The sequence below is a fragment of the Hippichthys cyanospilos genome, chromosome 13, assembly GCF_059441005.1.
Source record: "Hippichthys cyanospilos isolate Australia breed blue-spotted pipefish chromosome 13, RoL_Hcya_1.0, whole genome shotgun sequence".
Classification (NCBI taxonomy): Eukaryota; Metazoa; Chordata; class Actinopteri; order Syngnathiformes; family Syngnathidae; genus Hippichthys; species Hippichthys cyanospilos.
The window spans coordinates 18,003,814-18,023,822 of NC_142381.1; the positions used below are offsets into that span (position 1 = coordinate 18,003,814).

The window sequence follows — 20,009 nt, forward strand, 5'->3', positions numbered from 1 at the left end:
CTGAAGTTTACTTTCATACTTGTTATTCTGTTTTCTCGAGGCCAAAGTGCATACAAATGTTTTATTTATTTTAAATACCAGTTGTTGTGTGAATTTGGCTCAAGGCTCAATGTCAAAACACATCCCTGTACACACAAACCTTTCAACCTTGAGTATGAAGCTACCAGCACAATACCTGTGCGCAAGGTCATGCTTTCCTGCCTCAACACAAAGCCCAAACGACCCATACCCAAGAAATTGGGTTTGCTGCTTGTTAGAAAAGGTTATGTTTGATGAACTAGTAATACTGTATTTAAAATCTGAGTACAAACAAAACGTTTGCAATAAGCAACAAACACAAGCAGCCATATTCAGAAAAAGACATTTACTTTGCTTGGAAAAAAATAATTCCAGCTATGAATGTAATTATTCAAGTGAATGTAAGCAGCTTCCTTGCCTTTTGCATTTTTGATTGTCACCCCTTATTTTTGTCAACTACCTGAACGCGTACCTCCCAGTTTATCTTTTGTCACAGTTGTATCTAAGGAGATACACGCCATGAATCACTTTGCAAGGAGCATCTGCCACATAACAAAAATGTAAATGCAGTCTATGTGAGAAATTGAAGGTCAGTGAACGGCACAGCGAAACAGCTTTCTCTTTAGTAAAAGAATTATTCTATAAAAAGCTCCTATATTATAGCGCCGGAACGTGAGTGGGGGTCAGACAATGGCAGAATGAAAGCCTCGTTAAGTGAGCAATAAAAGAGACGGTTTGAACAACACACATGCACGTACACATGCATCGCACGCTGGCAGGAGCACTGATAGCTTTTGAGCGCAGCTAGCTTTGAGTGCTAGTTCGACACAGGATGCGGAAAACGAGCACTCAGTGAGGTCTCATCTGTGTTTTGTCTTGTTGCCGCTTTACTCCTTCAAAGAGCCTTCAGCACACGCGCACGCATGCACGCACGGCGAGTGGGCCTATCAGCTGCACTAAGTGAGCCTCTTAAAGACACCGTGGCGCTTTAATGTAAGCTAACAGCAGCTAGACAGCCAATGCTGACAGACAGAGACAAGGGGGCAGTGAAGATGAGCATATCATACGTTTACTTATGCGGCATAATAGATGTTCGCAGTGAGAGTTTTTTTTTTTTTTTAATTTACATACACCAAACTACCTTTTAAGTCCTCTGTAAAGATTCATGTCAGCACCCATAACCATCTTCAGCATGAAGCCTTTATTGGCTCTCCTCAGGCCCAAAGTACAAACTGACTTAGAGGTAATGTGTAAAACTAAAAACAATAAAATAATGAAGAAAAAGTTTCCTCAAAAGGAAAATGTTTTTGTATGAGAGCTTCACTGATCAAAGATCAATGCAGGTATTGGGATCTCATCTCAGTGGCACTCAAGTCAAGTGTATTTGTATAGCACTGAAACACCTCAGTCTCAAAGGGCTTCTCGGGTGAAGAGAAATCACAGATAGCTATTATAAAGATATAGAATGTACAGTGAGCCCTCGCTAGTTGGCATCTTTTTTTTTTTCATTAAAAAAAAAAAAAAAGGTGTGAAGGTTCCCTGCATGCCAGACAGATGAGTTAACTGTATGCATGCCACGGGCACTCCTCAGACATAATGCTGCAGTACACATATTTAGTTAAATCTTATATTGTTAAACTTTATGCAGTAACTGCACTGTTATCTCTTCCCATTCCACATTCCTTTGCCTGTAGTCTCACGTAGAGCTGCGGTTATATTAGTAGCGCATCTAATTAGAGTAAAGCTTGTAGCTGATCAAACATGATAACATTTAGAGTTTACCCTTGAAATTCCAGTTTATTACAAAAGAAATCTAGGTGAGAGATTTACAACACTCCAGTGCAGAACTTCTTTCCTGCTCTTCCTTCGCATCTACCTAGCAACATCTATTTTTTTCATGAGGGAGACGGGCACGAGATTGGCGTGTGGCACGACCATCGACCAATGAGGGCCGGAGTTGTAATCTACTCCTACCCATGAGTTGTATCTACTACGGGGTGTTGTAAATCTCTTACATATATTTCTTTAGTAGTAAATTGTAATTTCAAGTGTAAATTCTGATTGTTACTATGTAACGCTTCACTCTATTTTGCCGCGTTCAGATGGAGCACGAAGAGCGGATGCTTTTGTATTGTAGTCAATGGAGTTAGCGCGACGGGCACTGATCATACTCCAATTAATCATAAAAAAATGTCTCCCATTCTGCCTCCCCCTAGCTGATTACCCCACATGCCATCCGAGTGCAGACCCCACCCAGACACATCCCTGGGGTCGTGGAGGTCACGCTGTCCTACAAATCCAAACAGTTCTGCAAAGGGACACCTGGACGCTTCATCTACACAGGTATTACCTATGCACAAACGCTCACTAATTATTTTGGTTTACAATATAATTAAAGGAGACACACCGACCTGCTGGCTAACTAACAATGCAACTTTGCGCCTTTATTTCGGGTCTGAGCAAAACTAACCTGCACCACAAAGATCACATGAATAAGGATATAACAGTGATTTGATTCAATATTTTGTGTTAATCGCAAAGAATAAAAGTGTTAGCATGGATAAGATTAATGCAGTGGCAAAACTGACACGTGTTTGCTGTCTTTTATGAAGCAAGTGAAGGTCAGGGGGGGTTTAGCCTTTTGATTAGTGGGATTATTGAGATTTAACCCTGTTGAAGGCAGAAAACGGCAGGGGGGCGATCCATACAGAGAGTGTGATTTCTGATAGTGTGAATATTAGGAATGTTACATCAGAATGAATTGGTGTCGATTTATAGCCAGGAGGTGTAAAGAGCAGTACAGAGAGTGAATGTGAAGCGGTGATTAACCGTCATGTGGACACAGGTCTCCGGGGAGAATGTGAATCACATAAATCTGTCTGTAATCTCAACTACTGATGGACTTAGTATGTAAGCCCCTGCTGGAAGTGCCAACATTTGACAAAATCACATTTGTGCGAGCGCGCCGGCTCCGTCCCTGGCATGCGTTTGTATGTCTTTTAATTACTGTGCATTGACAGGATCCATGTCCATGTTTGCATACTTGTGGCAAAGGCGGCAATTGGCATACTGAGCTAGCATATATGTGTGAAGGTAGTCTAAGCACACACAAGCACATTGACACTAACTACATTACTAAGATAGAGGGCAGATGGGTGGGCAGACTTTGCCATGCCAGAGCTGTCCAACAGATCTCAACTCTGCCAAGCCTATAAATGTGTGTAGGTTTGTGTGTGCGTGCGTGTGTGCAGCCTTTTAATGTGCCAGACATGTGGGAAGCGTATGCATAAACACCCCATCTTTTCCCAGCCCTCCACTCTTTCACCTTGTCACATTCACTTATTCAAAACTTGCCCCTGTGAATGAATTCATCCCCCCTTGCCTCTTGGCTTCTATAGAGACACATTGAAGAATCTCAACAGGTGAGATTTAGCAGAGGTCATCCGCTGGGAGAGTAACACACACATACACACATATGCAGACAGGCTATGGTGCTACTTGCCAAGCACTGGCACTTTCACAGATAGAGTCAGCTGTGTCAAGACAAAGATCCCACTCTGCTCTTTGCCCTCTTCACAGTCGGTCGGCACTCTCAAAGGCCACTTGTGTCTGCCTACCCAGTTTTACAAGAACGATAGGCAAACCATCTGAAGGAACAAAGCAACTGATGAGAGGAAGGCGAGGTGGATGAGAACAGGAGGATGGCGGAAAGTGATGGTGGATTACCATGGGCCATGTTGCCCTCCTGGGTCTGTTTGGCACCAGTTTGAGCCCAGTTGCCAGTGGGTACTAATCATGGAGGATTGGCACTGCGGCGCGGCATCTGGCAGAGTGCACGCGCGCACCACCACAGTTCCGTACTCGCAGACGCACATACGCTCGTATATCGCATGCACACACGCGCGTATGCACACACCCCGAATTACATTGGGGACAGCTGGCATTGCTAATCAACTTCTGCTGAGGAGAGGAAAGCGAGCAGCACACAGACCTAATTAAGTCAACGCTACCCAATACTGCTGCTACTGCTACTTTGCAAGTGCGCGCACACGTACGCGAACATGCACGGCCTCCACCATCCATAGGCTTGCTCTCTTAGTCCTGCTCGTGGATACTTCACAAGAACCCGCATGACAGCACTAACATTGCGCACAGTCGTCGTCCACCACAGAGGAGACAAGGAGGGGACTTTTGCTCGAGAAGAGATTGGGAGAGAAGCCATTACTGTAATGTGTTCTCCGCTGTCTCTGAGGACTACTCTGCCATTAGACTTCAGAAAGCTCCAATTAGACTCATCAAAGGCAATTAAGCTCTCCACTGATAAGAATAAAAGAATGTTTTTTTTCATTCTCTACTCTTCCTCTGTCTTTTTATCCCCTTATCCCCCCCCCCCCCCCCCCTGCCCTCTGCCTTACCCACCTCTGGGGCTTAGATTCCCCCTAATCTTGCCGTTGTTCTCTCCCACTCTTATTATCAGGGCATATCCTACCACTGCAGACCCCCACCCTATTTTCAACCCTGTAGAAATGCATTTTACATGTTTGGCTCTGAATCACCTATAACCGGATTGCTGTCTTTATAACATGAATCAGCAAAGAGCTCTCTTTTCTTTTCTCATTGCAATATAAGGCGGTAATAAGAATGCGTGTCAGAGGGGCCCTTGCGCACGTGTTTTAGTGAGTGGCACAGAGGTGCTGGCCGCAGATTGAGAAAATTGATGAATCGCCCTTGTCGTTCAAAAGGCAATCCCTCCCTTCTCAGTATGCAGCCCTGTCTGCTTAGTGCTTCCACTCCAGTCTGTGCTGATATTAAAAGGCCCTGCTTGCTCACATTAAGGCCGCCGCCGCATACAGACAAACGCATCTGCACACACGCGCGGACAAACATTGGGGGTAGTCGTTCAGTTCTCACTAGGTATTAGATGTGTGGGAGACATCATTCAGAAGCAGGTGCCTTGAAAGGGAAAGACAAAAGTCAAGAACTGAATTTAGAACAGACGAGATGACAAGAGAGTCATTTCTGGTTTTGGGTTTCAAATTAGTCAAAAATGTGCACTTACTGCAGAGGGTGACTAAAAGTGGAGTTGTAATCAGAGCTGCTTGCATGAACATATTTTTTAAGTTTTTGATAGATAGTTCAAATCATGACAGAAGAACACTCTACATGTGGTATGTAAACAGTTATTTAACAGTTATTAGAACTAGTACAATTGTTAACGAAAAATAAGTGCCTTGGAAGGACAAGAATCTCAATTATTTTACATTGGTTGAAAGCCAGTGTTGTTTGACTATTTGCAGTTATTAATGTTAAATGCATAGTTCGACCATTTTCTTTCTTACTTTGAACTGTCTTCTTTTGGATGCACCAAACAGTTAGCAGTTAGTGCTAATGGTGGACTATTGCTACACTGTACAATGACAGCGTTCTTTCTTTCTCCAAATGTAGGAAGCACCTGCGTGTAGGACGCACCCTTCATTTTTGGCTCAAATTCTGGTATTGTCTATCTTACCGTGAATAGGACACACCAACAGTTTGGCAACAATATAAAAACTTCAGCAAAATACAATCATTCTAATTTTTGTAATTTAATCATATTTTATTGTATTTACATTCGTAATTTACAGTGGTATGAAAAGGTTTGGGCACCCCTAATCATTTTCAAGATTTTCCTTTATCAATCAATCAATCAATCAATTTTATTTGTATAGCCCGGAATCACCGAAGTCTCAAAGGGCTTCACAGATGAAAAGCGAGTGGGTGGGTTTGAGTGAGTGAGTGAGTGAGTGAGTGAGTGAGTGAGTGAGTGAGTGAGTGAGTGAGTGAGTGAGAGAGAGAGAGAGAGAGAGAGAGAGAGAGAGAGAGAGAGAGAGAGAGAGAGCATGGAGGCTCCACACAGCGGGAGGAACATTTGAGGATGCAAGGGAGCGCTGGGGAGATTTCCAAGAAGTCCTGTTGAAATAGATGTAAACCCTACCTTCTCATTATCCTGTTTGGTCGGCTACAGGCTCCCTCTAGGTTGACATGCGAGAGCGGTTTTTTTTTTTTTTTTTTTTAATGGAAGTTGGTTGATTTTGGTGGAGACGTGATGTGATGCAATAATAATAGTTGGGAGGAGGACAAAAGCTATCCGACATGTTGTTGTCTTTTCTTTGGTAGTGTATGTCTGACATAGTTACACGAATCAGACAGGAAGCAGAGTTTTTATTTTTTTTTAATTGATAAAATAAACTTGAGAATATTTTCATTTGATTCTGAATTGGACTAAATGAGAATCTTGAATCATTTGATAAACTGAACATATTTTCTATTTTAGAAACTTCAAAGTAGACACTTTTTGCTCAGACAGGTTTTGCACATCTTGGTGTGTTCTTAGCTTCATGATGTGGATGAGTCTTCATGAAATAACTTTTATTTCACATCTGTGCATTTTAAAGAGTTCATAGCATGTATGTATGTGTATATATATATATATATATATATATATATATATATATATATATATATATATATATATATATATATAATTTGAATATGTTTGAAAGCAATTTAATTTGAAGGTGTTTCCCAACTTTGGACTGTAACTGTACTTCAAGGAAGGATGTGCTTCCAAAACTTTGGCTGCCTCATTCCTTATTTTACCTCACAAACCATAAAAGAGCTTCCAGTTTGGTTGAGTGCAGTTTTACACTACACAAAGTACACCTGCAGTATTTAACACACTGTTAAGTCATGACTTCGCCATTAACGTCAATCAAAACCGAATATTATGATCTTTGTTGCGGCAGATTTTTTCATGCAGCTTTTCTATTGGATCTCATTATATAGTGCGGGTGCCAATGCAGGCATCCATCAATAATGCCTGCGTAAAAGGAAACATAATGAGAGTGGAAATCCTCTGCCTGCCTTTCTACCCAAAGAGACTCACAGACACACTCATTCATATGCACATGTGATACAAGGAGCACATTCGTACACATCCCCGACACACAACTGCAGCATGTAGTCATCTGGCAATAAAAGTGGGGTGCAAGCATGAGGAGATCAATTACTTGTCTTGCTCCTATTTGTGAATGCTGTTTTTTATTGAGCTTGGGTGGAGGCCTGCTGTTGATTAAAACGGCTGGCCTCCAGCTGGAGACAGAGGGCCAGCTGAGATAGCTGTGCACGTTCACATTCACGGCATCTTAACTGCGAGGAAATTCACACCTCTATTTGAGATTGAGATTAATTTTCTGCACCATGTGGCTTGTCTTCCCTCTTTAGCATGCTCAGTTCTTATTACGCTAGCATCTGCTCCATGATGATGATGTAAATGAATTTGGAATGTAGGTTGTTTTATACTCCGCTGAAATGAGCAGCGCACACCGAGGGAAATGATTCCCTGTGTTTTGCTGTATCTTAATTCAAGCGCACACTTTTTTTCCGCACTTCCAGAATTTGCATTCTCCCACTGAGATCCATGCTGTCAGGTATTGTTAACTGTCGACATGGGTTTTTTTTTTTTTTTTGCAACAGATAATTAGAGCTTAGGTTGTAGTAGCTTCCACACCTCAATTGATTTGTAGAATCTTTTAGCACCCCTCCACCCCATCTCCTCCCCTCCCTCCCTCCCTCCCATTCTATCCCTTGCTTTAAGAGCAAAAAAGCTCCACTCATCGGTTTTCTCTGTATGAATTTTCAGCCGTGCATTAGTCTCCCTGACATTTTCAAGCAATGCTTTATTTAGCTTGTCGGATTCTCCAAATAAACGCAATCTCGAGGTTTATGGAAAAATGGATAAAAATTAGATTGTAGGGTATTGATCTGGATTGCTAGTAGATGGTGGGAGGGGTGTGTGCGGTGATGGTGGTGGGTGGGGGGCAGCTCTCATCTGTGTGTAGGGGGGGGAGAAATGAAGCCGTAATTCAGGGCTATTGAACCCCCTGCCACTGGCGGCATCGATCGCCAAGCAGCGCTTATGAGATCACACCTGAGCACTGGAGACTGTAGAAGGGAGGAGGGCCGAGTTGCAAGGGGGGATATGAATGAGTGGAGGGAGAAAGACAGAGAGGCGCAGAGTTGTGATATGATCAGCTTCGAACCCACTGTCAGAGGGCCTGAGAAGGCGCTAACACCCAGCCTCAGAGCCAATTACCTAACCTTGCAAGTACAAGCTCATCCGACTGCACCAGTTGTGACGCAGGACCAGTGGACACTGCACTTGGATCCCCTTTGCTCTGTCTTTTCCTACCGCACTCCCGGTAACAACCGACGATGTGACCTCTCAATTATAGTCCTCCACCCCCTGGAACTTCCAACCCCAAGCCCCCCATTTTCTCTTCCCCTGCAGCACATACCTCCATCCCTCCATCTCACCTCTGTCTTCCTCCCCTCTTCCTCTTTACCCATCCACCCCTTCAGTCCGTCTCCCCCTGCGGCTCTGTGGGTTATTATAGTGAAATATGAAGCGGTGTAGATTCTAAGCTTCATGAAATTTCCATGAGCATTGATCTGATCTGATGTGGGTGATTGCTAGGTGAATCCCTCCAGTCCTGGGCTGTTGCTCATCCATTCATTTATTTATGGCATTTATGTTTTACTGGCTTTGATTTGCTCTTCTAGAGAGCGACAGCTAAAGATTATAAATATACCTGTACGGGAGAGTCTGCTGTGAATTCCAGAGTGCACCTGCATGCTTAGGCTCTCCAGTTTGTACTCTTCTCAACTTTCCTTCCAGCATTAATTCTGAAAGTGAATTGGGAGGTATTGAAAACAGATGTATGAGTCAAAAATCCCCAGAGACACCCCCAGGTAGAACAGGGGTGCGCATTGCCCTGCTCTTAGACTCCTCTTCTTGTTTTATGGTCCATGAAAACAAGCAGGGAATGTGACTTCCTCTCTCAATTACTAAGATTGCCTCTTTATTTATAGGCGCTATCTCTGTACATTTTGGAGTTTTTTAATTTGTTAGTGTTCATTTGAGACTCATCTGCCACATTGCGGAGAACTGATTACAAAAAAACTGCCGTAATAACAAAAGCCTTTCAGACAAACTTGAGAATTTTATTGGAGCAATACCACAGGCCTAATCGAAAGCAAATTTTGCCTCTTAAGACTTAGGGGTCTCAGACTCAATTTATGGGGGGACCGCTTGAGATAAAGAGTCTGGGCAGCATTAAGTATTCCACTAACAAGATGTTCACGTATTCAAAAATTGACTACAAATCCTTTCTTTACAAACTTTATTAATAACTAGTGTGCCTCGAATTTTCAGCCAGTTTACGTCAGAAAGACAAAACTGAAACGAAACCTCTGAAAACGGATTTTGTGATGACGCAAAAGTCAGCTGTATTCTTTTTTTTCTTGATTATTGTTCATTTTTTCCATGAAATCAAAACAAACATGGCGGTTTTGTTGAATAAAGTGTTGGTGGATGATGATTACGGTAATATTTTGATATCAAAAAACGATGCATTCGAGGGACGCACATTGATTTGAAAGTATGCGTCTCTCGTCAAAAATTATGTGTCAGGGATGCACGGACGCAGGCAAACGAGCAAGTCCTTGACTTGGTACATTCGACATAAGCAAAGTTTGAGCAATCCTCTTCTCTTCCAAAATGCCATCACATGTAATCAAAGGTTTTATGGACTGGCATTAACTTCTATACATACCTTCTTTAAGAATTATTTCCATTCATGTTTTACCCAAACATTTGCTCAAACATTGCCGGAACAGATCATACTCGTTTATTTATTTGTTTATTTTATTTTATTTTTTTTAAGAAGGACGATAGTTTGACTTTATAGCGGGTTCAGTTCAATATCATGTATTTCTTATGGAGAGAAACAAAAAATCAAATTGGAGATCGAATGTCCCAGAACGGATTGTGCTTAACGTGCGCAGTTCCATTGCAGTTACTTTCTTTTCTACTGAATATAATTCCATCATTGGTTACCTCTCCTTACTTTCAATTGTGTGTCAAGGTACAAATTCCCATTATAAGACTGAAAAATGTTGTTTAAATCCACATGGGCTGTTAAAGCAGAACCTACACTACCCTGGCATTTTGGTTTGAGTAAGCCATTCGGGGAGGAGCCATGTGAAAGCCACAAGAGGTCCAGCAGGACAGCTTGTACTCATAGCCTCTGGGGGCCTCTTTTCTAGGGGCCGCCTAGTCAGCCTGCTCGCTCAGATGTGAGGCGAGCAGGGCATTGGCCCCCAGGAAACGTCCAAGCTGTGACCCACAGGGGAGACAGACAGACGGCACAAACAAATAAGGGCTATCCCCCACATATACACTAAATGTATTAGACCACAACCATCCATTTGTCTCTAAGATTTTGAACAGGAATTTCTAACTCTTCATCTTTTTATACAGTATTACACATAACTGTGTGTATGTATGTGTGTGTGTGTGTGTGTGTGTGTGTGTGTGTGTGTGTGTGTGTGAGTGTATGTATATATATATATATATATATATATATATATATATATATATATATATAATTTTTTTTGGGCTGCACAATTTTTGGCAAACAATAATCACGATTATTTTGGTCAATATTGAGATCACGATTATTAATCAGGATGATTCATCATGTTTTGTCAAACGTCTGTTTATTGCACTTTTTTGAAACAACGCAGTATATATAAACATAGCTTCAAGATTTGATACTAAAAAACAATAATGATAAATTAAAATAAACAAAGTAAATGATAATAATAATAATAGTAAAAACTTTCCACACAGGGCAACACAGCTAACTTACTTGCTGAGTGCAAAGCAATGAAAAATATGAAGCCTACTTAGAACCAAGCACAAACTACAACTGACCTTTAATAACACCCACAGCAGCCTTTTTTCAAGAAAAAAAAAAAAAAAACAGTACAAAACTACCAGAATCACTCAAAGTGAGTATTGACTTAGCGTCAAAATGTCATTTTTGGTCATTTCAAATCCAATTTATTCCAATTTTGCCAATCACTCTCACACCTGGTGCTGATGAGAGGCTGCTAAAAGTACCAGAATCTCTCAACGTGAGGATGGAGAGATGGAATTTTTCAAAATGGGTTTCATTTGACATCTAGTACGCTATTTTAGAGGCTGAGAAAAGCAGAGGATTTTAGCATGCAAACATGTTGGAAACTGTCATTTAAAGGCTCTTAAGGTGGGATTGAGACCTCCGTAGCGCTCCAGAAAAAACAAATTCAGCGTTCGTGTCCTACTATATACATGAAAGAAGATGCGCGGAATGCCGCAGGTAAATGGACTCTACTCCATACAAACGACACTACTAGATTCAAACAATCGAAATTCTTCCAAGTGTTTTTTTTTTCCCCAGACTGCTCACCTCTGTGTGCATGCTTGCCAGAAGTTGTTTACGTATTCACTGGAGAACTCCTCCGCCATGTTTTCTGCCCGAAGCTTAATGAAGCCCCATGTTTGCCCCCTAGTGGTAGCATGACTGAAAGTGCTTGATTTTACATATACTGTACAGGATTATGTAGCCTGCTTTTTAAATGTTAATCGGCGATTATCATCTTAAATAATCATGGCTGCCAATATCACGATTTAGATTCAATAAATTGTGCAGCCCTAATCATATATATATATATATTTCCATCTGTGGTATAAACGATACATAGGGTGGTTATCAGATACATTTGATGAGAATAAGAATTGAAGTTTATGTCTACATAGGCACAGTGCTCTTTGGCAAAGCAATGACAGTGAACTAGTGCAGACTGTTATCCATGCTTGTGAACTGACTCCCCAGGCACCCTGCATGAGGCACCCTGCGAGTTGTGTGTGCGTGTGTGTGTGTGTGTGTGTGTGTGTGTGTGTGGGGGGGGGGGGGGGGGGGTAAAGATAGAAAGGGGAGCAAGAGAGTACATTAGGAATTAATTATATGGGGAGAGCATTTATCCAACAATCCTCCTCTGAAGTGTTTGTACTGTAAGCCTCAGATCTTCATTGTATTTATTCAAATGTTTAAATATTCATGGTAAATCTTCTCATATTCAATTACAGTAGCACGACCACAGCATACAGAGCGAGTGCTTTCTCCCTGCTGTCTGGATGATCTAACTCTTGTACACACAGTGTGCGTCTATATATGTGTGTGTGCGTTTGCGTGTGTGTGCGCGTGTGTGCATGTGTGTGTGTTTAGCTTGTTCCCCGGAGCGATCAAGCCTTTGTTATATTGGAACCCCGGCTCTGTAATTGCTTATATTAGTCGCTGATCAACGCAGGACCACAGGACACACACATCTAAACACACACACACACAAACACACCCATTTACACGCATGCATGCTCAAAAACACACTCGATCCCGGCTTTTTATTAAGCGCCAAAGTGGGCAACAGAGAGAGATTCATTACATCACGAGCAAACAAAGGCACACAATGGACAAACAGCACGCCCATATTTTTTTCATGTTTAGTCGCAATATTGTCAGTCGCAATATTCATGTGTGCTCATGCTCAATTCAGCCATTTCTACAGCAGAAGCCAATCACTCATTCATCTTCCTCATATCACAGCCGGCACGTGTTTTCATTACTAAGAATCAAACATTTGAATTGCCTGTCTGTCCTTTCTTGTTTGTGCTCAGCGCTGAACGAGCCGACTATAGACTACGGCTTCCAGAGGTTACAGAAGGTCATCCCCAGACACCCTGGAGACCAGGAGAGATTACCCAAGGTAGCGTGCATCCACAACTCCTCTCATTTGTCCATGCTCATGTCGCTCTGCCACACGCAATTATTGCATAGCAATTTGTCTTGGTAACACTGATACCGAGATGTATTTATGTCGTCTACAGTTTCATACAGGCGCATGGATATACATGCCACAAGGGCAGCATGACCTCACATACAGACAAATGACTGTATTCCCTGGACACTGAGACACTTTGCAGTGTGAACATTAACATTTTATTACATGTTCATGGTCATTTTCTGCAGTTTATTTTGCTCCGAAAACGCACAAGCAGCTCTATTCATGCTCGCGCTGCGCGTAAGGTCGTTTAGATTGGCAAAGGGGGAGTGATGGTGGTAGGAAATGGGGGGTGGGGTTGGGGAGAGAAAGGCAAAAGGAGGTTAGGTGATCCATCATAGCTGTCCAGACTTACCTCCTGCTGGGTCAGTGGATCGAAGTCAACCCCGGGTGGACTTTATTACTTCCAACACACACGCTTTCACAGAGCAGCGTACACATGCGCACGTCTCGGCACACACACACACACAACTGCACACGCACTCACGTACACACGGCAAACGTCACTGTGAGGTGGAGATGGAGAGCCCAGGTAGATGTAGAGGGAAGATAAAGAAATCACTTGTCCGTGGTTGTGTGTCATGTCTGGTGGATACGGGACTTGTCCTGGTGATGTCTTTAACCCCCTACATCTCTCTTCTTTCGCATCCTATTCCTCCCTCGCTCTGTGGTGTCTCCTTCTCCTCTAAATGAACAGCAGTAGCTGGCAGGCCCAGTTGTTCATTTCAGCTCTATTGATTTGTGCCTTTATTAGGTAATAACAGTTTGTTGACCACACTCCTCTCAACGGTTGGCCTCAATCATTAGAGGGGCACACGCTGGCAACTTTTTTGCGCCCGTTTGCAAGCCAAGCCTTTTCTCTGCCTCTTTTTACACTCGATTCTTAAATGAGGAACAAAGTTTTCCCCAAGGCACCTTTAGTGAGGAGATTCTTAATGGACCCTGGAAATGCCTGCTTTGTCTCCATATGTTGTTATGATGATCCAGCGTCCAGCTGTACCGTGCTGTCGCTAATAGTCCGGCAGTATGTAAGCAGGGAATGCTCGGAGGTGGATCATAGGCATAGAATGTGGCGCTTAGTAGCTCAGGTTGTGGTGCGGTGATGAGGGCGGGGAGGTGGGGGGGACCAGCTAATGAGTGACCGTCCTGCCAGACGAGGCCAGGCTCTGCTCTGGATCAGGTTCCCCTTCCTGTTGACGTCTCGGCGGGCCCGGCTTTACGGGAAGAGACCCTGCGCCCAGGAAATGGTCTCTCCTTACAGCAGCGGGGCACGGCAGGCAACACGGCGCTAACCACATTTATCTGTTTATCAGAATGACTCTGGAGCGCTGCCTAATCGCGTTTAGCTTCTGGACAGATCCCTTTGCTAACGAGAGACCGATAAGTAGCCAGGGCATTGGACCATGAAAGAGTGATTAATAGAAGAAAATGGGAAAGGGGTAGAAGAAGAGGAGATGTGAAATAGATGAGTGAAAAGAAGATTAGTGCTGGATGTGTGGCCACGTTGTCAACAGCCTCCCAAAATATCATCTATTTGCTTGTATATGTGCTGTGTCAAAAGCAGATCATGAAAAAAAAAACAGAAATCAACCAGTCACTGATGAATGATAAATAGTTCTAGTTCTCACTTCAAAGACTTCTATCTGCCATTTACTGGCTAAAAGCCAATCACTTTTTTCATGTGTTCATTGTTTATTTGAATGTAAAGGCATCCCAGAATGCTTTGCTTAACTACACAATGTGCAAGCAATTTATTCATTCAAATCATATTTAAAAAGCAAAATTAAACAAAAATCTCTTAATACTTTGTTCTAAACATTGCTTTTTACTTGAGATTTGTACAATTAATGTGCTGAGCAAAATTGTGTACAGTAGGCTGTTCAGTTTCTTAAACATGACTGAAACACAGCACAAACAATGACTTCCCAGCTTCTTTTACTAAGAAAGAAGTGTTGCTTGGTACAATAAATTAAGAAAACATTCCCTAAATAGTAGCTGCTGCATACTAATGCTTAAGTACTCAGCCAGCTATGCCTGAGTGCATGTAGGTATGCTTGCTACCTATTTAGACTCTGTTTGGACTACAATGATCCCAAGTATATGGCAATTCTCAGAAGTTTGGAAGATTCAACTGGTTAAGGTGACAAACCATTACAGTTGACACAGGTGGTGACATATACAACGAAGGGTTAAAATAACAAATCTACTGTTTCATCAGTCTTAGTTCATTGTTTTATTGTTACATTACTCAGTAATTAAAAATAACACTATAGTACTATCATTAAAAAGTGTATAGTGATAGCAACCACCCAAAATCAAGTCATTGTAAAGTGGGAATTCAAGTGAATATAAATAAAATTTCATGAATTTACACATTTAATGTTATAAATTAATAAAGCAACTTTTTTTTCTTTGTTCGACTTTTACCAGAATTTAGTAGTACCAGTATTTATTAGTTTCATACACTATAAATCTATATGCCTACTGCTTAATTTATTGTAAAGTGTGACATTTATAAGCCATTACAAACAGAAGATGTACCCTACTGAAATTGGTAAAAGAACGATAACGTCATTTAAAAAATACTTTGAAAGGCCTTAATCATAGATATGGCAAAAGAGCACAGTTTGCCTGGATTTAACATTTACACTTATTGGTTTCCTTTGAATCTTTATTCGCTCATATTATTGAATTTGATGCCAGTTACTTGGAAGGCCATACTATTATACATAAGTGCAGAGAAAAACACTGCTTTTCATACTTATTTTATTTTATTTTTTTTTTTTTAAGATGGGATGGTGGAGACGTATTATACACAGGTGGATGTTTTTCACTGGATTGTATAGTAATTACAGACTACATTCCAAACCTGAATTTTATTCGTAATGTATTTGGTGACCTAGGAAAGCTGCGCAGCTGATGCCTTTACAATCAGACAGATTTTGGAACATTATGCTGCACAGCAGCGCTAGCAACTCTTTTTGACTTACTTCCACAACCATCCATTTTCAAAAGCGATCATCCTCGTTTGGATGCTGGGACTGAATTCTTGTAGGATGCCTACAGTATAGACAAACAATGATTTGCTCTCACATTCACACAAAAGGACATTTTTAAGTTGTCAGTTAACCTCGTATGCATGCTTGGGAAATGTAGGCGAGAGATCGAATACGTGCTTTAATTTTAATCCAGTGCTTCCCCCCAAAACATTGGGAGAAAGGTCCCGGAGAGCCTTTTTTTCCATAGAGTGCGGCATCTCACACGTCTTCCATGAGGACGGTCCTTCTCCAGCTGGGGATCTGTTTGTGCCATAATTCGTCTCTTCCCTCATTTCCCCTCCTACAACCCCCCCCTCCCTCCATCCATCCATTTACCTATCCAGAAATCCCTAGGAGGCTTCTGGCATGGAGGGAAAGTAGTGAGAAACAGGCGAGGAACGGTGTATACATACTAAAGAACCACTTACCTCTCTCGGGCCTCTACATTTCTCAATCACACCGAGCGGGCCTCCTCTCTGGTGCCCCTCTTTTCCTGTCGCTCAAAAGCCCCCCATCACACCCCCACCGCCTAGCCTCCCCCTCCTCCAGATAGTGCTAGTAATGGGAGGTTAACACAGAGGCAGCGCTCCCATTATTGAGTGAATTTAGCACCTCGGACAGCGCTCTACAATCTTTATTGCTTTGCTGACCCTCCCGTCATGTCCTGGGCGTGCTCGACAGCCTCCACGTGTGTGTGTGTGTGTGTGTGTGTTCGTTCGTGTGTGTGTGTGCGCGCATGCATGCGTGTGTGATATGAGGTCTGATTGAAAGGCGGTGTGTCACGGAACAGAGAGCACACATGCTCCAGGGCTTGTTCACAGCGAGGGATACACTGAGGAGGGTATAACGCACAGCATGTGTGTGCATGCATGCGTTTGTGTGTATGTGTGTGTGTATCCATGTGTTAGTGGGAAAGAAAGAAACGAAGGAGCATAGGAGGGAAGGGAGCTGCAATTTTCTGGTTGTCGCGCCTCCAGCATATATCCTGGCCCCGGCACATTAACTTTTAAAAAGGGTTTCATAGGGCTGAAGGTGTCTACATCACACACATACACGCACATACGTATAAAGACTGCCTTGAGACACACATAGACTAAACGTGTGAAAAGAACAGAGGGTAAAAGGAGGGTAAGTGATAGAAAATGAGCACAAAGACCAGCAACACTATGCAAGAATAAATGTTTGATATGGGGAATTCCACTCTATCCCACACTGCAGCTACATATATCTCATAAAGTGGGTGTTTGAGTATTCATGTAGAACATTATCGGGGTCAGTAAGGGTCAGACGACAGGTGTGCCCCAGCTAAGAGGGCAGGTGCATTCCTATTGGTCTGATGATATGTTGTGCTGAGGTAGATTGATATGTGACCAAGAGCAGGAGATACATGATCCAGCAGGAAGAATATGCAAAAGATGCTTGACTGATAAAGAGATACAGGCGCATATTTTATTCACAGCGAACGGTATCTTCCCTGTTCGCTCCCAAACTGCCCGGCCGGTAACAAAGTGCACGGGCAGACCCATTTCTCTTCCTCTTGCCTGCTCTCAGCGTCGTCTTCCTGTCGTGGAGCCTCTGTTCTGCATTCACAGCATAATGCTACTAGTGAAATGTAATGAAAGTGACTGAGCTCCTGCAGCTGCCACACTCATGATCAATCTCTCTCCTCTTTTCACTCTTGATTGTAGGAGGTAATCTTAAAGAGAGCGGCAGACCTGGTCGAAGCCTTGTATGGGATGCCTCACAACAACCAGGTAGCGCCCACAAACATCAGTGCCATATTTATTCTCATGTTGTATTTGTAGTCAGTGCTTCGTGAGATTTTGTGGAGCTGTGAAATTAAAATCATAATAATCCACATAACCACCACAAAACCAGTACTAAGTGAAATGAAGTGATCGGTTTTAAGAATCATTTTAGCATTTCGAGGACTAGTTTGACCATCAATGCTAAAATCAGTGCTTTTCAATGTTTTTGTTATGACCCCCCTCCCCAAAAAAAAAAAAATGTAACACATCCGCTACTCTCCACCCTGACTATGATTTTCTATATGTTTTTAGAAGTACAAAAGAAATAAACATCTGTTAAATAACAAATATTATTTAGATTCCCTTGCATACTCTGACAATGAGAACGCTGCTGTCACCTACTGTAGTAGATGTGCAATTACACATTATTCTAATACAGCAATCAAAAACTAACATGCCCCTCCCACCACCCCTAACTTTGCGCCACGCCCGCACTGCTACAACTCATGTGGGTAAAATGCAATAAAGTCTTTGAAATTTGAAGCTGAAAAACAAAGGTTCACCTCATCTTCCTCACTTTTCAACATGTGAGATGTGTAAAAATAGGTAAACTACAGTAAATATCACTAACATATAAAACATACAATAGTACAAAGTAAGCTATAAGCATGCATATTATCGAAATATAAAATATAAATTAAAATAGGTCTATATAAGCAGGAAAAAACTGCAGTCATGTTGATTTGAAAAAAACAGTGGGTCCTTTTTCACATCATGCAAGTAGCCATCCGTTTTGTGGAATATCGAATAAAAAACTTTCAAAAAAAGCTCAGACGTAAGCCTACAAATAAGAAGGCAAGTCAAAAGTTGTTTTTAGAGTATCATGTTCCACGTGCCTACAATAGGCTAAATACAGAATTGTGATTAACATTGCATTTTTGGAATACAAATTAAGCAGCAACATACACATGTTTGTATTCGTAACAGGGAGTGACCATTTTTCCACTTTATATTGATTGAAACTGACATCACAGTTTCTGAAATATCAAGTTACAACCAATCATGCCCCACTTGTTCTGAATTTAGTCATGTGATGTACACAAGATGAGCCATGACTGGTTGTTACCTGAGCACTGGGCAAATGTGACGTAATTATCAATCAACAGCATCAAACCAACAGCTTATCGCTAGCTGCTGGTTGTCAACTCCATAGACTTCATCTCTTCTGTTTCCACAGAAGACATGTCAAGCTAACCGTAACCTGTCATGTGGTTCAATTTCAAAATAAAGGTCTACTAAAACTATTGAAATGGCTTCTATGACATTAGACTTGGGATAGGCAGTGTTATGTAATGAGCATATTTGTAGCATCCTTGACATGTCTGAATTATGGCACACACACCAAATAGTCTCTTACACGAGGCTGAAAAAAAAAAATCCCGTCATTTGTCTTTGACTTAAGTGACCCAAATTACCCTTGTTACAGTTACAAATTGTCCCATACATTTGACCTAAATCAGGGGTTCTCAAACTCTTTGGAGTCAGGGCCCCCATTTTGGAAAGCAAATTTTCCAAGGATCCTCATTGCAAATGTTTGCGGAAACAAAACTAAAAAAAAAAAAAAAAAAAAAAAGTGCCCTTTTTATTCACCATATTCAATTTAACAGCAAGTATATTTACTTTTCAGCCATACTGAAGTTTGCAAAATAAATTATCTGATGCACCCCCATCGTTAGTTTTTTTTTTTTTCGTAGCACCTTCTGTTCTATTAACTGATAATGACAGATGCTTGGACTTTTCTGTTTCTGAGATGCCAAATTGTGATGTCCCCCACGGTTACAAGTAACTGAATTGTTGAAAAGACTGCTAAGAGCTAGGGAAAACACCTTAGACAAGGCATAAGGAGGGCAAAAGAAGACATAGGACCTGACTTCTTTTCTTCTGATCTCTTCTCAATGCCAGGAGATGATCCTGAAACGAGCAGCAGACATTGCAGAGGCTCTCTATACGACTGTGCCGCGAGGGCACAACCAGCTAGCCAGCCTCGGTAGTGGATCTGTTCACGCGGGCATGATGGCTGTAAACTCCTTCACCGGCTCAGAAGTGGCTCAAACGGCCAATCAGGGTGAGTGAAGATAATGCAAATATGGTAGGATTGTAATCATTTCATTATTTTATTGCCAAATATGGGTAATTTTAGATGAAGGGGAAAACAGGATGTGAGCTGTGGCGATGACAACAAAAAATGAAAGATGCAGATGAGGCAAGAAAGACTGAGAGATTTAAAGAATGGACAACTTGAGAGTCATGAATGAATCGCGATAGAGAAATATGAGTGGGTCCTAGGGGTGTGTATATTAGACTGGGGTCGGCACCCATCTGACAGAGAGAAATGTGGGTGCAGTCAAGGGTGATTTGTCACATGCATCAAGGGAAGGAGAGA

The 20,009-nt window shown here is 42.0% G+C and overlaps 1 protein-coding gene across 4 annotated transcripts in view; it reads left to right on the forward strand.

Annotated features, from left to right (window-relative positions):
* ebf1a (EBF transcription factor 1a) overlaps positions 1–20,009 on the forward strand; it is a 72,957-nt gene that overhangs the window by 41,889 nt on the left and 11,059 nt on the right. For all 4 annotated transcript variants that reach the window (XM_088431438.1, XM_088431437.1, XM_088431439.1 and 1 more), the window contains exons 10-13: positions 2,235–2,361; positions 12,617–12,705; positions 17,507–17,572; positions 19,529–19,691. In XM_088431438.1, coding sequence (XP_088287564.1) covers positions 2,235–2,361; positions 12,617–12,705; positions 17,507–17,572; positions 19,529–19,691 — 445 coding nt within the window. The remainder of the gene's footprint in view (positions 1–2,234; positions 2,362–12,616; positions 12,706–17,506; positions 17,573–19,528; positions 19,692–20,009) is intronic.